The following is a 27,450-nucleotide window of genomic DNA, read 5'->3' on the forward strand; positions in this document are numbered from 1 at the left end:
ATGAGAAATCAAGAGGAATTTGTACTTACAGAAGGGAGGTAAGCTGTGCATGTAAACATCTCTATATGTGTGTTGATGACAAAAATGTTAGGGTAATACTTTACAATAAGGTTCATTAGTTAATGAACTCTTAATGAACTGCACTTCTACAGCATTTATTAATCTTTGTTAATGTTAATTTCAGCATTTACTAATACAATATTAAAATCAAGAGTTGTATTTGTTAACATTAGAACAAACTATGAACAGCTGTATTTTTATTAACTAAGGTTAACAAAGTTAACAAATACAGTAACAAATTTATTGCTCATGGTTAGTTCATGTTAGTTAATACAATGACTAATGTTAACATATGAACCTTATTGTAAAGTATATATGTATAATTTTTTTATATATATATAAATATTTTTTATTTGTGATCATTTTAAGAATTTTGATTTTAGAAGTAAAAAAACTTATCAATGATAATAGAAAATGTTAGACATTGTAAGGACATGCCGGATGGATGGATGGATATCCACATCAGAAATATCAGATATATTAGATCCGACCTGAAAGCTGAATCACTTCCAGAAGATAGTCTTCTATAAGCCTGAGAGTTTGACGAGAAAGCCAGGGAAGAGCAGAAGCAGGAGACAAAGTGATGAAAGTAAAAAGAGCAGAGTTTATTGCATAATCATAGTTTTTTCATGACAACTCTCGGGAGATTGGTATGATAATAGAGATTGGCATGGTAATGGATATGGCAATGTTAATATATTTGGTCTTGGTGGAACAGATCTGCTATGCTGCTACAGAGACTTTCTACTGCCAGTTCATTTACAGACATGCTGCTGCTGCACATGTAACATACATGATTTAAAGGGTTAGTTCACCCAAAAATGAAAATAATGTCATTTATTACTCAGCCTCATGTCATTCTACACCCGTAAGACCTTAGTTCATCTTCCGAACACAAATTAAGATCAAGGTCCATAAAGGTACTAAAGACATATTTGAAACAGTTCATGTGAGTTCAGTGGTTCTATCTTAATATTATAAAGCGACAAGTATACATTTTGTGCGCCAAAAAAACAAAATAATGACTTTTCAACAATATCTACTGTATATGGGCCGATTTCAAAACACTGCTTCAGAGCTTTACAAATCGAATCAGTGAATCGGAGCGCCAAAGTCACGTGATTAAAGCAGTTTAGTCATTTGATAGGAGATCCAAATCACTAATTCAAAACTAAAGATTCATAAAGCTCAGAAGCTTAATGAAGCAGAGTTTTGAAAAGACCCTAGCAGGTGGAGCTGGGGTAGGTGGAGGGTTTCTGAAAGCACGCTGCATACCGCTAACAGCAACATGTTGAGCTGCAGCTCATTAGCTGCTGATGCAACAGCAACCAATCAGCTGTGCAACGTAGATAATGATGAGATTGCCAAATCAGTTAAAAATCTATCAGCATGCCATGCGCTATGTCAGAACTAGTGTAATTGCAGATGTTTCAATGCTCAATCCTCTTCTGCCAGCACAAATTCAATGTTATCATACCACAGCAAAAACAATGGAAAATTTCTGCTTCACTGCATCATTCTCACTCTAAAAACTACTGGGTTAAATATGGACAAAACCAGGGATTGGGTTGTTTTCACCCAGCCATTTTTTTCAACCAATTTTGGATTAATTTTTTAGCCAGCAATATAGTAATATAGTAAAAGGCATGTTTTTGCTCACCCTCAAATAGGGGCAAATTTGTGGGGTATTTTGAGCTGAAACTTGACCAGACCAGAGACTTATATTACATCATGTGAAAGAGGGCATAATAGGTGCCTTTCAACCCAACCTGCTGGGTTTGTCCATATTTACCCAGCTTGAGTTTTTTTAACCCAGCATTTTTTAGAGTGCTGTGACCCTGAAATTGAGACATTTTCCCATCTCATACTCATGAAGACAAACATCCTTTCAAACCACACAATCATGAGATTAAACAACAATATCAAGCATTGCAAGAGCAAGGAAATAAGTAAAAGAGTGTTTCCGCCACACCAAAAATCATCCCCGCCGTGGCTGACATCCGATATTGTGCGCACTACTAGTTAAGCCCCACTAAAGGCATAAAGCACCATAAAGTTTTTGTGCACTATATTCCAAGACTTCTGTAGCCATTCAATAGCTTAATTTGAGGTAGAAATGAAAATTTAAGTTGTTAAGTTAAAGTTAATGGAAACTCATTTCTCCACAGTCATTCAAACAGTGCGTTGCATTTGGTTACGACAGTAAAACGATGAAACTCACTTCAAGGTCAATGTTCCCATTATTAAACTTTATTTGTAGATAATGGTCTATGGTTTTGCATAAAGGGCTTTTGCTGGAGTTTATTGCCGTTTCTAAATCATGTCATCTTTCTCCTGGGTGTCTGTTAGATTACAACACTGGAATAGAGTGCATGAATTGTTCTTCACACACACATTAACTGGAATTTAAAACTGTTAAAAGGCTCAATAAACTGTTGCATAAATATAATACACACATCAATATCCCTTTCTGCTTTGAACTTTTCAATGCAGAGTGCTGTGTGCTGTGACTCATGTTGCTACAAGCGCATCATTCTGCGCACGGAATGCGCAGAAACGCTTTGTGCCGCTCTGTATTGGAGCCTTTCATATTATAATACTTTCATAATCATATTATAATACTTCTGTCCTATCAATAATATGTTGTCGCCTCATTAAAAAGCTATACATTTCAAAGAAATGTCTTTTCATTCTATAGTATTTGAAAATATATTTTCTTGTTTTCCCTCAATGAATTTTAAAACAATACAAAGAGCAATGTGTAACATATTACCTTTTATTTGTTCCCTCACTAAATATTGTTTTCTTCACCAAATGTTCAGATTTTATAAAGTTATTGTGCACTCATGATTTTTCTAGAATAACTTTTGCTGCTGAAATCTATTAACCAAATTTATAATAGTATTTTTGAATAAGTTTTTCAATTTTTCAATTTCCCAGAAAGTGGTATGTGTGAGTGTGATCTTGGGTGAGAAGGTTTAACCTACCAAGGGGGCATGGTCAATGGGCCCCTCACCCTGTGGAAATAGGCCTGCCACCAAAGCTAAAAAAAATTCTAAAGGAAACGCTGTAAAATAATAAGTTATATAAAATATAAAAACATAAAATGACATAAATCAAATAATAATAAAAATAATAATATGAATAAATGATTAAATGATAAATCAAATGACAACTACATAAATGACTAATGATTATAAATGATTATAAAATTAAATCATATAAAACAAAGAAAATAAAAGAAGTATGGTTGCTCTCTTAACGTAACACACACACACAGGCTGCTGTTGAGAATCCTTAGATCCTTTAACATTTAGGTTCAGGATTGGCATGACATTTGTAAAATGCAGATAAATATAAATAGGGATCATACTGTCATATCATTATGTCACATGGGCATTTGTTTACTGTACATTATAGATCATGGTGTATCTCCAGTTGGCTGCCATCCTGGTGTCCCACCTCACTCTCCCATCTTATAAAATCAGAAGACAGAATCCTGAAACGTAAGTAAATGTTTGTGTAACTCCTAAAATGGTTCAGATCTCCATACAAACTATTGAACATATTTTATTTTCAGCCATCAAAGTGAAGTTTACTCAAGGATATGTTCCCATTTCTAATGGCAACTACATTTGGACTCTGGGCTTTAATGAAGTAGAGTGCTCATCTGACCTCTCAACCACTGGGGTTCAACAACTTAAGGTCCCATTAGTGCTACTACATGGTTTTGGGGGTGGAGTGGGTCTCTGGGTGAAAAACCTATCTGCCTTTGCAGGGGAAGGAAGGCCTGTGTATGCACTGGACATGCTGGGTTTTGGACGCAGCAGTCGACCAACCTTTGGTAGGGATGCCAAAGATGCAGAGGAGCAGTTTGTACAATCCCTGGAGGACTGGAGAAAGGCAGAAGGGTTGGAACATATGATTCTCCTGGGCCATGATCTTGGAGGATATGTGTCTACTGCCTATGCCCTGAAATATCCTCATAGGTAAATCTGTGTGTGGTTTTGAAGTAAGGGGTAATCCATGGCTAGCTGTGCTTTAAACTATTTTAATGCACAATGTGTTTTGCGGTTTGCATTCAAATTGTTTAATGCACAGCGAGTTGTGGATTATCCTGCTTATATGGTCATTTGCCAGCATTGACAAGTTAAAACTGTTGATGTTTGCAGCGGTAAATTTGACTGGAAGGGTTAAAAATGGTGGTTATTTTTGTCAGTTACAACTTGTTAGACCTAGCATTCTGTCCATTTTAAAACAGACACAGAAATACGGTAAGGTTACATGTAGACTATTTGATTAAATGGACTACTTTTCCTGAGCTTTGTGACACACTTCCATTTTGAAATATATGATATACGGCATATAATATGTATATTTCCGGTATATAATATGTATATTTTCAATTACAAGTTACCCTTTTTAAAATAGTAAAGTAATTGAAATACTTATACAACTTTTTACAAAGTAATGTAACTGATTACATTTTATTACTTTTTGATTACTTTTCTAAATTTCTAATGAATGTTTTCAACTGTTAATAATTTTTCAGACATTTAAACCAGGCAGGGTTAACCTTACAATAATACTAAACACTGATTACTGTCAGACTTTCAAAATTCTTCATCACTTGAATTAAGTTTTAAATTAAATTAATTAAATTAAATTATTTAATTTTAAAGCACAGCCACCACAAAATGAGACTTTAGCACCTCTTTTTACTTTGAGATGGTTCTGAGGTTAAATACAGATTTCTGGATTAAATCATTTTTAAATTTCCAGCACTTTAATGCATTTTTATCACTAACCATGGTGGCAACTATCGGACAGGTTTTAGCCTAAAGCTTTCAACGGCAATGTGGATTAATGTAATTGACAGATGTTGTGCACTGCAAATTCAAACAAGAGAACTAATCAAAAGCATCAGAATAACATTTCTTTGCTAAACGGCCTTTAAACATGACCCTGGATCACAAGACCAGTCGTAAGTCGCACAGATATATTTGTAGCAATAGCCAACAGTACATTGTATGGGTCAAATGATCAATTTTTCTTTTTTGCCAAAAATCATTGGGATAGTAAAGATCATGTTCCGTGAAGATATTTTGTAAATTTAATACCGTAATTTTATCAAAAATATATTTTTGTAAGTAATATGCATTGCTAAGGACTCCCGTTTACATGTCTCTCTTTAAGAGCCAATATAAACTGAAACCACAATAATTCTTTTTGCATACAAAATCAAAGACTTTACACGTTACATGCCTCCAACATGTTCCTGTTGCGTTATTTTCAAACTCTAATGAGTCTGCACAAATTGAGTTTACAACAAAAACAGCACACAGGCGATAACTGAAAATAAATATAGTTCCCTTTCGATATTTCACTCATACTGCGTCACTAGACGCGATGGGGAAAACTCCTTTTTCTCCAATTACTGAAGCCTTTTTCATAACACATAAAACTGCACATACATTGGTTTGTGCAGTTGTAATGAAATGAACAAGCAGAGCTGCTCACCGTCTCCACTCTCTGCAAGCAATTGATCAGCGTACCGCTCACGAGCCACCTTCAGGGTCTGCAAGCAGCTGTTCAGCTTATCCCCTGCCACCATCTGCTGAGTTCAAAGAGCAAATTTCTAGAGCAAATTTCGCGGCATTGTTGCAAATGCTGCGGCACGAATGTGGCTGATGATGGACACAGTGAGTGCTTTGGCTGCCAGGCCCCTCGACAGCAAGCCGCTCCATTCTTTGTAGAAGTTCACAAGGACCTCATCAAGTCATGCTGCTCCCCCTACTCAGCCTGTCTACGCACCTCTACCTCTTCTGCCCTCACCACGGTCGATGGCGAGTCTATGGCCAGTTTATTGGTGTTGGAGCACCACTTATGGTTGAACCTCACAGAGATTAAAGAAGCGGACAAAGCCCATGTGGCGACCAGGGCGGGCGAGAGCCGTGAGGGAACGACGCGAGGCCGGTGGCGCGAGTGTTAATGAGCTTCACCTGGGAGGCGCACCGGCCTTGAGTCCCTCACGGAGGAGCTCCGGGAGCATAAAAGGAGGAGCGACTACCGTGAAGGACGAGAGAGGACCAGGCCTGGACTTTATTTTATGTTTTATTATGTTTGTGTGGCCGGCAGACGTCCGCGAGGGTCTGCCGGCATTACTTTCGTTTTGTTCTTTGATTATTTTACATTAAAGTTACGTTGAATGTTCGCCGGTTCCCGCCTCCTTCTTCCCATATTTACGAACTGTGTTACATTGGTGCCGAAACCCGGGAGGAAGGAGGGACATGCTGTCGGAGAGCCCTCGCTGCTGAGGGGGATCGCGGTGCTGCGTAGTTCGGGCAGCGCGGGAGTGTGAAGACCGCGAGAGGCTGCCCGAGGCGGTGGTGCTGGAGCATAGTGAAAGGTGGGACGGAGACCCGGATGCCGTGCTCCTGGGACGAGGTGGGGTGGCTGCCGTCCAGGAGGGAGCGGAGGAGTCGCCGCCGTCCGCCGTGGGACGGAGCCTGCTGCCGTCCGCCATGAAGGGGAGGAGCAGGGGACGGGGGACTCGCTGGCGGCTGCCCTCAGCCGGAGGAGCCATCGCCGGCCGCCAGGAGGCGGTCAAGGATCGGGCCGTGCACCAAGCGTCCAGTGCCATCGCATGTGGCGATGGAAGAGCCTCTTGGCTGGACCACCCCCCCAAACAGCCTCGTTCAGGTCTTCCAACACCCCGTTCAGTTCTGAGTGTTGGAGACAGTGTGTTGTAAGCACTGGGCCTGTTCAAATTCCTGTGCCCATGCCACTCACCGCAGTTATAGCTAACAAAATAATAATAATACACCCGTTATTTTCTTGTCCCCAAGAAGGATGGCGGCCTTAGGCCTCAGATGTTCAGGATGACTACTCTGAAACAGATCCTCGCGCAGATCAAAGACAGATGGGAATTCACATCCTGAATTACCTTGACAACTGGCTCATTCTAGCCCAGCTGAAGGGCGAGCTAGTAAGACAAACGTTCTTCAGACGGAAGGTCGTCTTGACAGATGCGTCCAACACAAGTTCGGGAGCTCTGGGCAAAGGCAGACAAGCATTGGACTCCTGGTCGAATGAGTAAAGTTGGCTACACATCAACTGCCTGGAAATGCCAGCCCTGGAGGGTCACCATGTCTTAGACAGTATGACAGTGGTGTCCTAAGTGAATCTAAGGTCGTCCTAAAGCCAAGGCATGCTTATGTACCTAAAGTGCTCTCCATTCCGTTCAGAGCATGTCATCACACTCTTTGCGGGCTTCAGTAAGGGTTCAGTAATTGGAGAAAAATTAGTTTTCCCCACCGCGTCTAGCGATGCAGTACTCATTCCCATATCTCAGGGAACCGAGGTTACGTTAGTAACCGAGTGCGATTTCACATGGAGTTTTTGCTCATAACTTGAAAATGAAAATTGCACAGATCATAGATCATCACATCACCATTTAAAGCAGATTCTTTAAATGAGCAAAATAAGCAAAAAAAAAAAAAAAAAAAGTGTAGATTTCAAGTGGCATTTTTACTCATAACTTCAGGAAACATGAGTCAAAAATCAATATAATCCCTTGCATTGATCACGTGATATTCCTCGTGAAGGAACTATTTTAAAAATGCCCATTAGGGGGTGTCTCTCAGCATTAGAATGTCCAATTGTGATGTAATATATATATATATATATATATATATATATATATATATATATATATATATATATTTTTTTTTTTTTTATTTAAAGTTTTCTATCAAACAACAATTATTTGACTCTCCTTGCTATAGATTTGGAGTTATGAGTCTTTACTTTTGTGTAGGTCACATATATTTTATATATATATTTATTTATTTTTATATTGTAAATATTTTACATTTCATCTATAAATGGATGTAGAAACAATATAAAGACAGTATATTATAAATATTTTATCTAAGGTAGGAAATATACAGAAATTGAATACATTTATCAAACATTTCACAGTGTTCACTGCATAAATTCTAAATTAAATATGCAGTCAAACCAAAAATGATTCAGACACTAGATATTTTTTTTATTTTTTAATATTTTTTTACTAGTGGGTGCAGGACAGTATAGTTGTAATTCTTCATACAGTGGACTACCAGAAAAATTGATAACAATTTTTGACCAAAATTTATTCAGACACTTTGACCTGACCATGTTTTATGTTATCTGACATAATTAAGATTATTCTTTTTCTGAGACAGTTTAACTGAGTTCTTGTCATATTTTATTACCATTTTTTAAACTATAGTGAATAAATTGTAATAATTAATGAAATGATCAAGGTGTCTGAATAAATTTTGGTTTGTCTGTGGATTAATTCTTATTAAAGCTACAAAAGTTCAGTCAAGAGCAGTGAGTGATTATCTCTTAAAAGGTGCCCTAGAATTAAAAATTGAATTTACCTTGGCATAGTTGAATAACAAGAGTTCAGTACATGGAAAAGACATACACTGAGTTTCAAACTCCATTGTTTCCTCCTTCTTATAAAAATCGCATTTGTGACCAGTCACGGAAAGTAGGGACACAAGTCGGTTTTGGGGCATTTTGAGTTATTCACAGGAAAGTGTTGTATTCGGAAAGAACACAGCTGAAAACATCATGAAGGGAAAGGAATTGTGTAGCCCATGCACACAAACTTGCTTTTGAAGCACTTTGGAGAATACTGTGGCCAACCTTTCTGCAATGGGTGGATGACAATGATAGCACAATAGACAACAGTTGCTTTGAGTTGGCAGACGCACTCTCCGAACACATACATTGTGGAGATATTGAGGCAGCTGCAGCATGCTATGAAGATCTTGTTCTGAAAGTTGGAGAAGTTCAAGATCTCCTTGCTGAGTTTGACAAGGCTTATGAAGACAAACCAACATTTACCTTCTGGCGACAATACATGGACCATGTGTCTATTCTTTTGGCATTCACACGGGAACTGAGATGTGGTGACTTGAAGCTTTACATGTCGGCCTTCAAGAGCATGATGCCCTGGTTTGCTGCATATGATCACACCCACTACACAAGATGGGGTGCTGTATTCATAGCAGACATGGAACATCTGGCACAGACAGCACCACGGGTCTACCAGGGCTTCCTAGATGGTGATTTTGTAGCCAAAGAGGTCAAACACAGCTTCAGCAAGGTGCCATTTGATCTTTGCCTTGAACATATTAACAACCTGAAAGGTTGCTGGAGGATTGGTAGGCATCACTCGAAATGAGACAGTTAGAAACCGTTGGTCCATGACCTACAATGAATGTGCATCTTTAGCACAGGACACTAGATCCCTGTTTGGACTGACACATGATGGAGAAGATGATGAAGACAACCACAGAGACTGCCTTCCATCAAGACTCAGAAGGGATAATGATGATGTCATTCAACTTGTAGACCTATTCCAGAGATACCATGTCTTCCAACTGGAGAATATGTATGAATTGATGTCTTTGACAACGGTGATGTTGCTTCAGAAGATATACTAAATGATCTAACACATGCTGCAGAGTCTGGGAAACAAATTGTAACTGAGCTGGTGAAAAAAAGAATTAGCACAATGAACACAAACTTTCATAACAGCCTCACTAAGAGAAAAATCAAAACATTCTCAAATCTTTACAGAACAGACAGCAAACTTGGAAAACTCAAATCCAAGTGTGTGAAGCCTGACAGGGATATTTTCTGTCGCATCATTGTATCCATGGACAGTGGCAGAGAGGTTAACATAGATGGGCTTCTCCAAGAAGAACTGTGCGCAGTCCCCCTTTCACTTGCCACAACAGAGTTAGTGCTCAGACCTACTAGCAAAGCTGACTTAGCCACCATACTACAAGCTGGTGCAAAATATACTGTGCTAAGTCCATCTCTTGTGAGAACATGCACTATCATTGATGGGATGGCTTTAGTAAGAGCAATAGGAAAACCTCAAAATGCATCAACCTTTGGGGATTATGCTGATATTTTCATACAGAAAGTGACTGGCAATCTACATGGGAACATTACTAGAGTGGATCTAGTCTTTAATCAGTATCTACAGAACTCCATAAAGGGTGGAACAAGAGCAAAACGCAGCACCATGCAGCGAGAAATTCACACCATTGTAAGTAATGATATAAAGATGCCAGCTAACTGGAATAGTTTCATTGAAATGAACGAAAACAAGGCCAACCTGACACAATTCATTTCAATTAAAATTGAAAGGCATGTCATTCAGTATGGTCTTGAAATTGTAATAAGTGTGGGATTTGATAATGCTGAAAAAGTGGCAACAGCAGCTGGGATTGGTGTTTCCCACCTACGGGCTGCACATGAAGAAGCAGATACCTGCATATTGCTACATGCTGTTGATGCCACAACCAAAGGGTATGAGAGGCTCATCATTCAGTGCAGAGACACAGATGTACTGTTGTTTCTTCTTGTGTTTACACACCTGCTGAGCCCAGAAATTTGGATGAAAGCAGGAACTGCCAAGAAAACCACGCTACATTAAAGTGCATGATATTAAAATGTCAAGTGAGATTCTGGATGGTCTGTTGGCATTTCATGCCATCACTAGATGTGATACTACCTGTCCGTTCACTGTTCCAGCAGTGCCCTCATTTTCTCCACAACTTTGGTGATGATGAAGTACCAAGTCCAGCTATTCTATCCTCAGCAGAACAGTTTGTCTGCAAACTGTATGATCCAAAAACGACCAGCACTTCAAAAGTGTATGTACAGGCCAGGTGCTTGGAGCTGACGATATGTGGATGCAAGGAAAGTGGAAGTCAGTGCAGTACCAGGCAGTGTCGATGACGAAAAAGTGGAATATTTTGCAGTGGGGCATGTGGGTGTGCCTGTGCAGCTTGGTGCAAGAATACTCAGGTACTCACATCATTATTATTGAGTTTTGCCACATTATATGCAACTATATTGTTTCAGATTATTTGGCATGATTTGGCTGTTTTGTAGGTTAGATTTATATTATGCCCTTTGATGCATGCATGCATGCATGTTTTGTTTTGGGAAGGTATTCATTATCAAAACAGTAAATTCTTCTTTTGTGTCCCTGACCAGGACTCAAACTGAGCACATTGACATGGTCCCTTGGTGCCTTCTGTTGGCTGCCTACCTGAGTGCCACTGCTTTGATGGAGAAAAACATACCTTTGCCATACGACTATTACATAGTTATTACTACTAACTAGTTACTAACCCCTAACCCTGAAGAAGTAAGAGAGCAGGACGGAATTAATAACTATAGTGATATGTCAATTAAATATAATTTGTGTCACAACCTGGTACAATAATGAAGTCAAATAGCACCATAGACCACCATCTAATGTTCTACATTTCCGCCTTGACATTAAAGTATTATAACTTGTGCAGCATTGCACTGTCTCTCCCTACAAGCTTTAAACTTGGCTTGACTCATTCCCATAGATAGAGGTACTGACTGATAGAGGTTTTGGGATACTATGTTATGTTTCCAAGCTGATATTCACTTTGAAAACTGGCTCCCTTTCGATACTTCACTCGTACTGCGTATGGGGAAAGGTCTCCTTTTTCCCTGTTACTGAAGCCTTTTTCAATAACGCAGTGTAACTGCATCGTCATTGGTTCACTCATAGACAAGTTGTTGAACCAATGACGGCGCGGCATAGCTGCGCGGTCTATGGCGACAAAGCCCGCGAATATTCCCGCTGAAATGGGCGGGGTAGCTATATAAGCAGGCGCTTCGCCATAGGATTTAAGTTCTCTCTCCTTCAGCGACGACTTCATATCGCTCTTCGCTGATCTCCGGCTGAAGCCTTCGCCGCCTGGAAGAAGCTCGCCTGGTAGAAGTTCGCCTGGTAGAAGTTCGCCTGGTAGAAGTTCGCCTGGTAGAAGTTCGCCTGGTAGAAGTTCGCCTGGGAGAAGTTCTCGCCGCCGTCGAAGAGGCACTCGCAGTGGACTGAGCTGAGACCGCCGCACGAAGACAGCGCCGGCCCCCTCGCAGACTGCCGCCTCGAGCGCCGCTCTCGAGCCGCCCGCTTCCAGCCATCTCTCAGCGCGTCTCCTGCCGCCATCCGGCGCCGTTTAAAGAGCTTTTCCCGCGGCTTAACGGCGCTTTCTAAAAGAGCTTTCCCAGCGGCTCTAAAAGAGCTACAATCGCCGTTTTCAATTTGCCCCGGGGACTGGTTCTGCTTGCTGGACCTGAAAGATGCATACTTTCACATCCAGATAGCCCTCCATCACAGGTGATTCTTGATATACGGTCCTTCCATTCGGGCTGTCCCTAGCTCCTTGCACTTTTATCAAGTGCATGAACGCGGCGCTTTCCCCACTGAGACAGTTGGGAATCCGGGTTCTCAATTATCTCGACGACTGGCTCATCCTAGCCCAGTCACGAGCCGAGCTGGAGCATCACAGATCCGTGCTACTCGGCCACATGGAGTGCCTGGGTCTCAGGGTCAACTTTGCCAAGAGCTCACTGCTCCCCAGCCAACGTGTAATGTTCCTGGGTGCAGTCTTTGACTCAGCCCGTATGACGGCTGTAGTATCGTCAGAGCGTGCTCTGGCCATTCAGCAGCTCGTGGCATTGGTCAGGAACAGAGCCTATCTTCCTCTGAAGTACTTCCAGAGGATGCTAGGGCTGATGGCTTCCGCCTTCCCGGTTCTGCAGCTCGGCCTTCTTCGGATGTGGCCTCTTCAATTCTGGTTGAAGTTCCGGGTCCCTCCTCATGCCTGGCGGCACGGCCGCCTGCGTCTCGGGGTCAATCAGGCCTGTTTGACAGCTCTGAAACCCTGGATGAACCCTGTATGGTTCAGTCAAAGTGTACCCCTACAGGCGGTGTCCAGAAGGACGGTGCTCTCATCAGATGCATCCAACACAGGTTGGGGTGCTGTTTGAAAGGGCAGACCGGCCTTCGACTCGTGGTCTCACGAAGAAAGCCATCTGCACATCAACTGCCTCGATGTTGGCAGTGATTCGAGCCCTTCACGCGTTTAGGCACACCTGACGGGATGCCACATCTTAAGTCCAGTCAGACAGCATGACAGTGGTGTCATACATAAATCACCGGGGTGGTCTTTCGTCCAGCCGCTTATGCGCTCTGGCGAAGCGTCTTCTGGAATGGGCATTACCGAGGTTTCAGTCACTCAGAGTGACTCGCATACCCGGGAGAACAAACTTGGGAGCAGATATGCTATCTCGGAGCAATGTCCCCTCAGACGAGTGGATGCTCCATCCCCAGACGGTTCTCACAATCTGGGAGTCCTTCGGGAAGGCAGAGGTAGACCTCTTCGCCTCAGAAGACAACTCTCACTGCCCAATTTATTCTCAAAGGAGGACGATGCGGTGACTCACGTCTGGCCCAGCACCCTCCTTTACGCTTTTCCCCCGATTGCTCTGATCTCGCAGATCATCAGACGAATCAGGGAAGACAAGCACAGAGTCCTCCTGGTGGTCTTGCTCTAGAGGAGCCAAGTTGGTCCTCAGAGCTGTTCAGGGTTTCCACGAAAGCTCCATGGCCAATCCCCCTGAGACGGGACCTCCTCTTTCAGGCGAACAGGTCATTTTGACATCCCCAGCCAGAACTCTAGGCTCTGCACTGGTCCCTCGATGGGAGCCTGCTAACCTCCCCGGGGACGTGCTAAATACCATCTCTCAGGCGAGAGCTCCGTCCATGAGACGCCTCTACGCCCAGAAATGGTCGGTCTTTGTTAGTTGGTGTTCTACACGCAACATAGACCCAGTGGAGTGTGATGTATCTCCGATACTGTCTTTCCTCCAGGAGCGTCTAGAACTGGGTCACACCCCTTCAACGCTCAAAGTTTGCGTAGCAGCCATCGCAGCGTTTCACGCTCCTATCGCTGGCCAGTCAGTGGGACGAAACAACCTTGTGGTGCGTTTCTTGAGAGGTTCTAGGCGATTGAATCCACCTCATCCTCTCACCGTTCCCACCTGGGATCTCTCTTTGGTCCTCAGAGCTCTCAAAGGGCCTCCCTTTGAGCCACTGTGTTCAGCTGACCTCAGACCCCTGATGCTCAAAACCACTCTGCTACTTGCACTAGCATCGGTTAAGCATATTGGTGACTTGCAGGCCCTCTCCGTGAGCCCTGCATGCCTTGAGTTCGGGCCCAACGACTCCAAGGTCGATTTGAAACCTAGGCATGGCTACGTCCCTAAGGTGCTCTCGACTCCATTCAGAGCACAGGTCATTTCCCTCTCAGCGCTTCCTCCCTCGTCGGACGAGCGAGAGCTGGAATTGCTCTGCCCCGTCAGGGCATTAAGGACCTACGTTGAGCGATCACAGCCTTACCGGCAATCCGATCAGCTCTTTATCTGCTTTAGAGACCGCACCAAAGGGTCTTCGGTCTCAAAGCAACGTCTTGCGTGTCAGGTAGTCAATGCTATTACTCTTGTTACTCCTTTGTGGGCCTCAACTGCCCCATAGGAGTTAGGTCTAGTGGAGTTTCGATTAAAGACATCTGTGAGGCAGCCGGCTGGTCCTCGCCACCCACTTTTGTCAGATTTTATCATTTGGACATCCCAACCTTACAAGCTCGGGCCCTCTCGGTATGATCTAGCGGCCCCTATCGAGCTCCGCTTCATGCCACTCTGGGAGTTACTCCCCTTTTGGTAGTGTAACGAGGGTTCGACAGCTCCGGACTTCTCACTTTTCCTCTGGTTCCCTCGCAGTGTCCAAGACAAGTCCAGTCGTTCCCTGCCGTGGCACGGCGCGGTTGAATTCGTTCCCACGCAGTACGAGTGAAGTATCGAAAGGGAACGTACTCGGTTACTAACGTAACCTCGGTTCCCTGAGATACGGAACGAGTACTGCGTTACATGCCATGCCACGAGGCTGCGGCTTCAGTGTCGTCGCTTCAGTCGAATGACCTGAAATCCTATGGCGAAGCGCCTGCTTATATAGCTACCCCGCCCATTTCAGCGGGAATATTCGCGGGCTTTGTAGCCATAGGCCGCGCAGCTATGCCGCGCCGTCATTGGTTCAACAACTTGTCTATGAGTGAACCAATGACGATGCAGTTACACTGCGTTATTGAGAAAGGCTTCAGTAACAGTGAAAAAGGAGACCTTTCCCCATACGCAGGTTACGTTAGTAACCGAGTACGTTCTCTTTAGGCGGAGATTGTTTTTTTCATGTTCTAGTACTGTTTTCTCTTACACTGTACAATAAATGTTCATTCTGCCCAGTTCAGCTGACATCCCATGAGTGTTGGCTTTCATTTGATACCCTGGTTATGTATATGGTCCTTGTGGTTGTGGAGATATTCAACATTTATTGTTGGCATGTCGTGTTGAGCAGGAAACCAAAAAATTGGCCTGAAATTGCTTGTACAAGGCACACACACAAAAAAAATTAGAAACAGAAAACTCACCCCATTAGAAACAGAAAAGATCTTGTTGTCTCCAATGAAATAAGTTGTTCGGGCACACTTTCTCTTTGTCTGGGTCTTCTTTGTGGATGTAACCATCTCCGAAGTTTGCACTATGCATCTGTTTGCCTCTAAATGTCCAATAATTTGCATGTCCTGCCACTCTTTTTCCGCAGCTAAAGAATCCAGCCGTATGTTGTACTTCAAAACATTTTCGGTGTAATGGCCATAATTCAGCTCGTCTGCAATATTCTTTGCGGCGTCCATCTTTATTAAATCTTGATATCAGCTAGAGCCGGCCAGAGCGCTGCATACTAAGTAGCCACGCTTCCCTTGGAGGGCGGGGCAATAACAAAAGAAACAAAAGCCGCGTATCGGATTCCAGTATGGAAATACAAACAGACAATGACACGCCCCTATACTGCGAGATAGAATCTCTGAAAAACAAGCCGATTTCAACCTCAAAATGTACGCTTTTAAATAAACCAATACTGCTATCTAAAACACGGAGATGCTTCTTCATGATCTCAACTAACAGATTCTGCAAAAAAACGAAAATCACCAATTTTGAAAAAAAACGCTTGCTCAATAGTTGTGCAGCCGACTTGTGTCCCTGGTTTCCGTGACGGGTCACATTTGTTTAAAAGACCTCCCAAGAACAGGTGAATCTCAACATAATACTGACTGTTACGTAACAGTCGGGGTGTACGCCCCCAATATTTGCATATGCCAGCCCATGTTCCCAACATTATGAAGGCATTAGACAAGGGCAGCCAGTAACGTCTGGATCTGTGCACAGCTGAATCATCAGACTAGGTAAGCAAGCAATAACAACAGCGAAAAATGGCAGATGGAGCAATAATAACTGAAATGATCCATGATATCATGATATTTTTAGTGATATTTGTAAATTGTCTTTCTAAATGTTTCGTTAGCATGTTGCTAATGTAGGTTACTGTTGGTTAAAGTTACCATCGTTTCTTACTGTATTCACGGAGACAAGAGCCATCGTTATTTTCATTTTTAAACACTTGCAGTCTGTATAATTCATAAACACAACTTCATTCTTTATAAATCTCTCCAACAGTGTGTAATGTTAGCTTTAGCCACGGAGTACTATCAAACTCGTTCAGAATCAAATATAAACACCCAAATAAATACTATACTCACATGACCCGAAGCATGCATGCAGCATACATGACGAACATCTTGTAAAGATCCATTTGAGGGTTATATTAGCTGTGTGAACTTTGTAAATGCACTGTATTATAGAGTCGCGAGCTCGATGGGCAGGGAGCATGAGATTTAAAGGGCCAGCAGCCCCTGAATCGGTGCATAGTTAATGATGCCCCAAAATAGGCAGTTAAAAAAATCTATTTAAAAAAATCTGTGGGGTATTTTGAGCTGAAACTTCACAGACACATTCAGGGGACACTTTAGACTTATATTACATCTTGTAAAAAAATGTTCGATGGCACCTTTAACATTAATGACAGACATCATAGCAACGGGTTTCTTAAGCTGCTGTCACTGTAAGACTGGCCGCATGTGACGCAGATCTGATACACCTCTAATGTCCTCACAACTCGGTCATTTAAGACTTTATTTAACTCATTTAAGACTATGCTTATGAGAAAACAAGGCGGACAAGCGCAAAAGAGAACTCAATGCGGCCGTGCGCATGTGTGCACGAGTGTCTGTGTGTGTCACACAGATAGGAGATTCACAGATGTGCACCAGTATAGATTTTAAGTTCTTATTTCACGAGTTCACACTTACAAATAAGTCAGATCAAATAAATGGTAAACGTGCTGTCTGGGGAGAGGGCTCCGAGCTTGGTATTTGGCCCAAACACAGAGTACCACCCCCACAAAGAAAGAACACACAAAGAAACTCAGTTATAAAGTAGTTAAGTTTAGTTAAGTAGTTAATATTAATTACTTACGTTCAGTGCTTTAAGTGGCCCAAAAGTGCCGGTACTCTATTATAGCCTTTTTTTTTTTTTTTTTTTTGATGACTCCCCTCATCCCCAGGTAACAAAAACTATATTGAAGGGGTTTTATATACAGCAGTCAACAGACGACCTTATAAAAAATAAGGTCATAAACATGCACATAAATAAAATGTGCAAAAGGGTATTGAAAATTGAAAAACAAAATGTACATAAAATAAATTATAAAACACACAGTTCTCGACCGCGGCACAAGTGCTGCTTTCATTAGCTTGCGTCTGACCTGCAGCGATATCATTCTGGCTTGGTGGGGTGTCAGCCAGCGAGCAGGGCCGGATTAACCATACGAGCAACTGGGCAATTGCCCAGGGGCCCAAGACCTCTAAAGGGCCCAGGGCAGCAAGGGCACGAGCAAAATACTGTATCTGGTAATCTCCCGCTTTATATTAAACAAACTGTCAACACGGGCTTTTGCGCTGCACAGAGAGACGCTGTGCTGCCTATGACTTTGAACGTGAGTTGAGAGCGGTTGAGAGTCAGTCTCATGCGGACTGACCAATGAAGAGAGGGCCTCAAGTTAAGACCCTCTCCTCATTGGTCAGTCCGCATGAGGTGGGTCAAATGTTACACCGAGCGGGTTACGTCAGGCGTTGCTACAACAGAAAAAAATCTGACATGGAGAAGCTAAGTGGGAGCGCGAAGCAGAAATTAAAAATGGAAAAGGACATCAGAAACGCAGAAAATTTAAAGCATATACCTAAAATAGGTAATTTCTTCACTCCTGTTAATGTTGCTGACAGTTCTGTTAAGTCAACTTCCGTCAACGACGAGGACAACTCAGCTAGCCAGGACTTTTCTACACCCCCAGCTTACGTTTACAGCCTGGAGAGCGAAGAGCCAGCAGCAACTTCAAGCAACAACCCAGAGGCAGTGAGTCTGATCGTAGAGGGAAGCAGTGATGGCGGATCTCTAGTGTCTCCGCCGTCGCTGCCACCTGAGCCGCTTGTCGAGTCTGGGAGCAGCCACTGCATCTCAACGCCTCTACTCCCTGGGGATCCTGCACTGTGGGGGGCCGTTACGGAGCGGCTCCGGGAAGAAGCGATTTACTGAGGGCCTGCAGCTTTCCAGAACCGGGCCGCCAAGTATCCTGCATCCGTAAGGGAGTCTGGACTTGGAAGTAACAGTACACGCTCACTCACCAACGATTTGCTACACTGCCGGCTCCCAAACAATCAAATTGTGCCAGGGAAAGGACCAAAATGTTTCTTGATGTGTTGTCTGTGGTCTTCTGTTATAGCTTTCAATTCAATACATTTCTATTGGGAATAAATGTTGTTAAATAAACAATGGTTTGAAAGTGGTTGCTTATTTATTTATTTTTGTGAAAATGGAGGATATTTCCCTCCCTCTCAATGTAGTGGGTCAATTTTACCAGATTATACAGATGCTGATGTGTTTTGTTTTCATAGCATCATATGTGAGTGAATGTCTTTGATAGGGGACATAGTAGTGCATTTGTAGTTCTATGAGCATTTAAATATTTGTAAATCAAAATACACCTGATGACAGTTAGAATTTGAAGTATTGAGTATATTTACTGTATATTACAGTAAAATATTCTGTATATATATATATTATGGTGATTCTGGGATCGTGATGATGGGGCCCTTGAATATTGTTGCCCAGGGTACAACAAAGTGTTAATCTGGCCCTGCCAGCGAGTCATCTGATTCTGTCCGTGTTCTTTTAGTACTCAGAGTCTGAAGCCAGGAGAGCATATTAAGTGTTGTTCACTGTATTTGTATTTTTACCGAGCCGAGTGTGCGTGTTTCACACACCCTCTCCGGCCACGTTGAGTTGTTGACACTGACAGCGGCAAAAGCGACGTATGCGCTTTTCACTTGTAAAACTCAAGGGTGTATGGGTAATGTAGTCTCTGCTCTCGGTGGGACGAATTAGGAAGCGTGCATTGTGAAGGGCGCTCTGAAAAGCGGCAGCGCAGGCAAAGGATTAAAACCTCTATTAAAACTGATGTCCAAATGAGCGTACCAGTATGCTAAAAGCACATTCTGGGCACACGGAGAGGTGGCGGTACGCTCAAGAGCTATATTTGCAAGTGGCGGTACTGAGTACCGGTGTGTACCGGCCCACTTAAAGCACTGCTTACGTTTTAGGTGCAATATTGCCTGTTTTTTGTTCTATTGTAGCAGCGAAAATAGTTCCAAACAAAGCAAAACCATCACATCTCGCAGCTATGCTCCAGCGTTTTGAACGATTCAGTGTTTTGAACGAATCAGTTCAATGGCCCAATTATAAACAATTATAAATCGAAAGTGCAAGGGTCAATTTCTGTCTTTTTAAAACTGCAGGGGTCCTGACCCCCCGTCCCCTATGTCAACGGCGCACCTGGTTAAAATAGTCCATGTGACTACAGTGGTTAAACATTAATTTTATGAAGTGATTAGAATACTTACAAAAATAATGACTTTATTCAACAAAAACAAATCTTACTTGTTTATGTTGTATAGTCAATGCAGCGTTTCTGTGTTCTAAGTCAGAACGGCGCCTGTATTCCATAAAAAAATATCTTAATTTGTGCTCTGAAGATGAACGAAGGTCTTACGGATTTGGAACGACAGTAATTCATTTAAATTTTTGGGTGAACTAACCCTTTAATATAAATTAATACTTTAATAGCAATTAAACTGACTTGGAACTACTTGTGCATTAAACTGTTTTATTGTACACCTTCCAGCCAGTCAGAATTGAGTATTCAGACAGACAAGGTATAAATTAAGTTAATATTTTAACAATATTGAATCAGTCAAGAATGCTTTCAATAGCCACGTTTCCACCGCAGGAACTTTCCCCAGGAACTAGGTGGTACTCTGTGTGTTTCAACTGCAGGGACCAGGGTCTAAATGAAGTTCGGGGTAAAAATGTCCCCCTCAGAAAGTCCCTGCTCCCTGTTTGCTATGCGTTTAAAAAGTTAAAAAAATACGACTGATGGACTAACAACAAGGTTCAGGCTTTATTAAGCTTATACAGAGAACGTCACCGGACTAATCACAGTACTTTAGACTGCAATGGAAACGCAGACAGCAACAGGTCTGGGGGAAAAAAAGTTACTGAGACAAATTGTTCTGGGTAAATTCAATGGAAACGTGGATAATTTCTGCTATAAAGAATGTTGTGTAAATGAATTTACACAGATTGAAGCACTTGGTGTTGGTGGAGCCATGGGGTTTTGCAGCAAGACCAAATGTTCAGGAGCATTGGGTTCCCATTTGGATTAAAGCCTTTGGGGCAGCAATGAATCCATTCAACCCTCTTGGTCCACTTAGGCTGGCAGGCCCACTGGGTATGAAACTTTTTATTGTTTTCTAATTGTTTTACTATTGTTTTATTATAACTAAAACTATTAAAAATAGTTTTCAATAACTGGAATGAAGCAGAAATAAAATAAAATATAAATAATAAATGAAAAACATAAACCTAAAAAACAAATGTTGCCTTGGCAATTAAATGAAATAAATAAGTGTAAGTTGATACAGGTACATCACTAGGCCTATTTGCTAGGCCTATGTAAAATGTTAATTTATGAAAAGCTAAATAAATAATACTGATTTTAAACTGGGCAAACTTGTTTGTGAACTATTTACATAGCAGTTTATAATTTAGTTAAATCAGAATTAGTAGTTAGTCAATCAATCAAAGTAGACAAAAAATTAAATACAACAAACACTTTTGTTTGTATGGTTTATGAAACCCAAAATTTTCGACAAAAGGGCAGTTCCTCTATCTCTGGGTTCCAAGAGGGCACAGAGTGCAGTGGGAGGCAAAAAACCTCACCACTCTCATCCTCCTCTTCTGTCACCAGCGGGCAGCAGTGGGCAGTTTGAGAGCATGAACTCATGCACCCTCTGCCCAACCACGGAACCAGGTAGTGTTGCACCGCACACTCAGACCCCGCTACGGGCTGCCTCAGAAGGAGAGCCCCCCAAGCCGTGTCTCTGTGTTCCACCTTGCTGTCCCACTACGGGTATGTCTGTGGTTCCCTTGGTCTCGCTTGCACAATCTCTGAGAGCCTGGTTAGCGCTCCCCAGTCCATCTGGCTGGCTCCTTCAGAACATCAGTGTAACACAGTTTTCGTTCGTGTATGGGAAGGAGGAGGACAGGGACGGCGAACAACTGCTGACTGAGCTTTTATTGAAACGAATGTTCAAAAGAAAGGTCGTGCAGACGCACGATAACAGCAACACAAATAATCCACAAAGGGCTTCACTCCAGGTTCGGTAAATACAATCCACAAAGGGCTTCACTCCAAGTAACTCGCTGTGTCTCAGTCAGCAGTTCCCCTCTCTCTCCCACACTCCTGCTTCTCACGGCGTCTTATCCTGTCTCCGCGCCAATCACTAGAACGAGAAACAGGCGTTCATGATTTGCATCCAACCCACTCACATACCAAGCGTGTCCCGCTATTCTCTCCAGTTGCAGACCTCGCTGAACCACTTCCCCCTCGCCACATACCCCCACCGCCCGACTCAGGCCGTACCTGGGTAAAGGCCTGCTGGCACAGCTCCGTCCACTGGACCGTATCTGGTGCATCCTTTTTAGTTAGATCAGTCAACGAGCTGGTGAGGGCCGAATAATTAGGTACAAACCTTCTATAATATCCCGCCAGCCCGAGGAACTGCCTAACCTCCTTTTTGGTCTTGGGGTGCGGACAGGTCGCAATCGCTGCCGTCTTATCAATTTGGGGACGCACCTGCCCATGCCCCAAGTGGAAGCCCAGATACCTTACTTCCACACGCCCAATTGCACACTTCTTCGGGTTGGCCATGAGCCCAGCCCCTCTCAGCGATCTCAGGACGGCCCTTAAATGCTGCATATGCCGCTGCCAGTCATTACTATAGATAATAATATCATCTAGATAGGCAGCCGCATATGCAGCATGGGGCCGGAGAATTTTATCCATGAGTCGCTGAAAGGTAGCCGGTGCCCCGAACAGCCCGAACGGAAGCGTAACGAATTGGTGTAATCCGAACGGTGTTGTGAAAGCGGACTTTTCTTTGGATAATGGCGACAAGGGGATCTGCCAATATCCTTTCGGTAAGTCCAGTGTCGAATAAAATCAAGCAATTCGTCCACCCGCGGCATTGGATACGCATCGAATTTCGACACTGCATTCACCCTGCGATAGTCCACGCAGAAACTAACAGAGCCGTCTCGGCTTGCCCAGTTACTGCTGGACTCTTCTATTACTCCCATCTTAAGCATCGCCTCTAATTCGTCCTGAACTACCTTTTTTTTGTGCTCAGGTAATCTATACGGCTGGCTGCGAATAACCACGCCTGGCTCCGTCTCGATATGGTGCTGAATGAGGTTGGTACGCCCCGGCAGGGGAGAGAACACGTCTGCAAACTCTGCTTGCAGTTTAGACAAATCAGTGAGCTGGGAGGGCGAGAGGTGATCTCCTCCTGGGGTCAGAGCGAGGGATTGAGTTTTTACATTCGCCTCTGGCCCGAGATCATCCTCCCCGCTAATCACCGTCGCCAGCATCACTGATTCTGCCTCATTCCATTTTTTGAGGAGATTGAGGTGATAGACCGTACCACCTCATAATCGAGCTCGCCCACTTGCCGTGTAACCTCCAAGGGTCCTTGCCACTTTGCAAGTAATTTAGAACTTGAAGTAGGGAGCAATACAAGTACTTTCTCTCCCGGTGCAAATTTGCATAAATTAGACCGTCTGTTATACAGCTGGCTCTGTTTGTCCTGGGCTTGTAACAAATCCTCCATTGACAGCCGCCCCAAAGTGTGGAGTTTTGCCCTCAAGTCCAGCACATACTGAATTTCGTTTTTGGCCTGAGATGGTCCGTCCTCCCAAGCTTCCCTCAGGACATCCAGAGAGGAGCTCGAAGGGGGAAAACCCCGTGGAGGCTTGCGGGACCTCTCGCACTGCGAATAACAGAGGTTCCAACCACTTATCCCAATTTTTGGCATCTTCCTGAACAAATTTACGAATCATGGATTTAAGCGTGCGATTAAAATGTTCGACCAGCCCGTCCGTTTGTGGGTGAAAGACGCTGGTACGAATCGATTTAATGCCCAATAATTCGTACAATTCGCGTAACGTGCGTGACATAAACGCCGTGCCTTGGTCAGTGAGGATTTCTTTTGGAATCCCCACTCGGAAGATTAGGCGAAACAGTGCATCCGCAACACTCTTATGAGGTCCATACCAATTCTTTCGAAGGGGACCTGCATTAATGGGAGTGGGCGCAATGGCGCTTTTGGGGTGGCCGGTGGGTTTACCAACTGACATTTACGACAAGACGCGCACCACCTGCGTACATTCTCGTGAATACCCGGCCAGAAAAACCGGGTCATGAGACGATTTAGTGTCGCTGCCTGTCCTAAATGCCCCGCCATCAGATTAGAATGAGCCGCGTGGAAAAGCATTTCCCTGCGGCTCTTTGGAACTAATAACTGGGTTGTATCCTCTTTTGTCTGAGTGTCTTGGGTCACTCGGTACAACCTATCTTTTATAACCGCAAAATAAGGATAAGCAAGCGGACGCCCAGGCTGGAGAGGCTGACCATCAATCACAATTTGTTCCCAAAATTATCGGATGCCAGGGGTGCGGGTTAACTGCAACTTCCACACTATGCTTTTGTCCCCTGAATTTAATTATGACGGGCATTACAGGATATCTCACCACATCCCCGTGCACACACCGAACCCCAACCATGCGGCCTGTATCCAATGCCCCAGATGAAATCAGGCTTTGATGGACAGAGGTTTGGTTACAGCCCGAGTCCACCAAAGCCTGATATGTACCCCCCTTGATACTCACGGGTATTTGGTACTCGCCAGCTTGACCAGGGGCAGCTTGTGGATGGTCGGGGACCCGGATCATCGTCCCAACTTCCATAACCGGACATTTATCCACAAAATGATCCGGGTCCCCACACCGCCAACAAGCCGGCCCAGACCTGCCCGCCGCTCCTGTGGCAGTGAGTGGGTTAACTGGTTGACGCGGAGAAAGGGGAGAAGCAGGAATGGGGTCCGTCCCGGCAGCAGGGAGTCCCGCCCCCCTGCCCCCGGGGCGGAACGCGAGGTAGGCCGGGCGGACGAGACCTGGGAAGAGGGACAGGTCTAGAGAGAGAGGGGGACAAAAGAGAGGGAGAGAGAGAGAGACAGCTGGAAGGGCACGCCCCCTTGGCACGCCACCATGTGGTCCTCCGCCAATTGGATGGCTGAGTCCAGCGACGTGGGGCAGTGGCACTGGACCCACTCGGCCGTCTTCTTTGGAAGCCGAGTGATGAACCACGCGATCGATGACCAGATCCACGCCGCTTCCCTCAGCCAGCAACCATTTGCGGCACGAGTCCCGGAGCTGTTGGGCCAACACGAAGGGCCGGCCGGACTCACCCAGGTCGAGGGAACGGAAGCGTTGACGATGTTGTTCCGGGGTCCGGCCGACCCGCTGGATGATGGCCCGCCGTAGGTCGTCATACACCAGGAGGTTCCTGGTCTTTGCGCAGATCCAGCAGGGCCTGGTGTTGTTCACGGTGCAGGACCGCAAGGGACGCGATGACGTCCGCAAATGGTGGGGAGGACAATGTTTGCGTGGCGGCGTACTCCCGTCTTCCTTCCCGGGTTTCAATCACTAGAACGAGAAACAGGTGTTCGTGATTTGCATCCAACCCACTCACTTACCAAGCGTCTCCCGCTATTCTCTCCGGTTGCAGACCTCGCTGAACCACTCCCCCCTCGCCACAATCAGAGACACGGAGAGGCCTCGGCTTAGTGTCAGCTTGCTACACTAATTCATGTGCTTTATTCTCCAGAGAGTCCCTACGAGGCAGACCCTGTTGAGTCCTCCAATCACCCTTCGGCAGCCGGACATAGCAGAGCGTCTGGCACCAGGCCTACGTCTGATTTATCCTTGAAACCAGTTGTAGGCTAGGTGCCCATATGTGCGACCCTGAGAGGATCCCGTATGTGTAATGTCCATGGTAAGCTCCTGAATGGAAGCTCTGTGTCTTTCCCTTGGCAGAGTCTGCTCTGCCGTCTCTGCCATGAGTTGTATCCTCCCAATCCGGGTAAGAACCACTCAGAGGCCGCTGTATGAATTACGGCCCTACTGGATTAGTCCATACGTGTTACTCCACTAGACTTCCTACAGGATGTTGCCTCAGCAGCGTGCCTTTCCTTCAGGCTAACATTAGTGAATCCGGGTAAGACAAAAGTATGTTTTGAAAGAAGGATTGATTGTGTATTGATTATTTAAAATTTTATTTATTTAAACAAAATATCTCCTCAATGATTTCAGCCCTGATATAACATCAATAAAATGGACTTTGATTGACCTGCATGTCTTTAAAATAAATTTGAGTTAAAATCCAAGAAGTATTTTGTCTACATAGAGTGGACTTAAATTTCTTTATTTGGATAAAATGAAGTAGGCCTAAGTTATACTGCAGATCAATATCTAACACATACTATGAGACTTCAACCTTGACCAAAAATAATAATTTTGATAGATTTTACAGCTGTTATTACTCTAAATATATATGAATGAAAAAATGTTTTGGGGACTTTATAAATCTTGGGGAAGTATGCCCCAAAACAGGCTTAGCCCTCCATCCATTAATCTCTATTGATTTCCTTGAGTTTAAGTAAAATGGAAGCTTTAGTAAAATTAATTTTAAAACTGAAATAAAAAATAAAGCTAAACAGACATAAAAACTAAATTAATAAATAACTTAAACTAAAATAAAAATATAAAAATAAAAGTTAATTCAACATTAATTAATATATAATAGTAGCTAATACTAAAATAACACTGGTCTGAAACTCAAACAGACATGTATACAAATATAAATTGTCATATGAATGATTTTTTTCTTTAATAAGAAAAAAATTATATGAATCTCAACATGAGTTATGTCTCAACTGCGATATAGTAATATTGATGTAAGATCACTACGAGAAGTAAAGAAATAATAACCTTATTTTTTTCCCTTTTATCCCATAGGCCTAATACAGGCTTACGTATTATGGTGTTTGAATGTATTTCTCTTTCAGGTCCTTTGTTGCTGCAGCTTTTGCGATCAGATTTTAAGCAGAAATATGCTTCTGTATTTGCCGACGACACTGTGGCTGATTACATATACCATGTGAATGCACAAACGGCCAGGTAAACCGTGAACCCGGGTAGCATACCCACTATTTTCTGACCTAATAGACAGAGATTAAAATAAAAACATTTACAAATTTGTCTTGTGATTCGGCAGTGGTGAAACAGCATTTAAAAACATGACAATCCCATATGGATGGCCTCAGCACCCCATGATGGACCAAGTGGAGAAGATCAGTCCCTCTCTTCCCATGACTTTCATCTATGGATCACGTTCCAGCATTGAAGGCCAATCAGGAAAAGCCATTCAAGAAATGAGACCAAACTCGCAAACAAAAATCATAGTGAGTTTTATTTCAGTGATCACACTGTCTTTCCCCAAACTCTCCACAGTAACAGTTTTCTTTTTAATTCCTCCAAGGTCATCCAGGGTGCAGGTCACTACGTATTTGCAGACCAATCAGAAGACTTCAACCAGGCTGTGCTCAAGATATGCAATAATGAATGCTGAGAGGAGAGAAAACACGAGTCAGGTCTGAGTTAAAGGAGAATCAGATGAAGGAGTAAAGGGGGAGATAGATGCCCGAAAGTTACTATATAAGAGGAAAAGGAGGCAGAAAATATCAAGGAAAGAGGAAAAATTTCATGATCATTTATAGCTTTCTACAAATGTGCATTTAAAAATTAATACATACATACATAACATTGTAATCATGAACTACATTTTAAAAACATCTGCTATATGAAATCAACAAAAAGTGATTTTCTTTTATAATTATTATTATTTTGGAAAATCTTCAGTACTTCTAATTAATTCATTATTCAAGCACAAGTATGCACATTGTAAAAATAAATAAATCATAGCAGAAAAGCTCAACGCCTCTCTGGTTGAACACCGCTGGGTAGCAGTAAGCA

The 27,450-nt window shown here is 43.3% G+C and overlaps 1 protein-coding gene across 1 annotated transcript; it reads left to right on the top strand.

Moving 5' to 3' along the window:
• Positions 1-27,064, top strand: LOC137037654 (1-acylglycerol-3-phosphate O-acyltransferase ABHD5). Its single transcript, XM_067411839.1, has 7 exons — positions 1-38; positions 3,481-3,566; positions 3,641-4,049; positions 20,601-20,749; positions 26,484-26,595; positions 26,693-26,879; positions 26,957-27,064. Exons 1-7 carry the CDS (start codon positions 1-3, stop codon positions 27,044-27,046), a joined length of 1,071 nt encoding a protein of 356 aa, XP_067267940.1. The 3' UTR covers positions 27,047-27,064.
• Positions 27,065-27,450: the final 386 nt, after the last annotated feature.

This window comes from Chanodichthys erythropterus, chromosome 15 (assembly GCF_024489055.1).
Source record: "Chanodichthys erythropterus isolate Z2021 chromosome 15, ASM2448905v1, whole genome shotgun sequence".
Lineage (NCBI taxonomy): Eukaryota > Metazoa > Chordata > Actinopteri > Cypriniformes > Xenocyprididae > Chanodichthys > Chanodichthys erythropterus.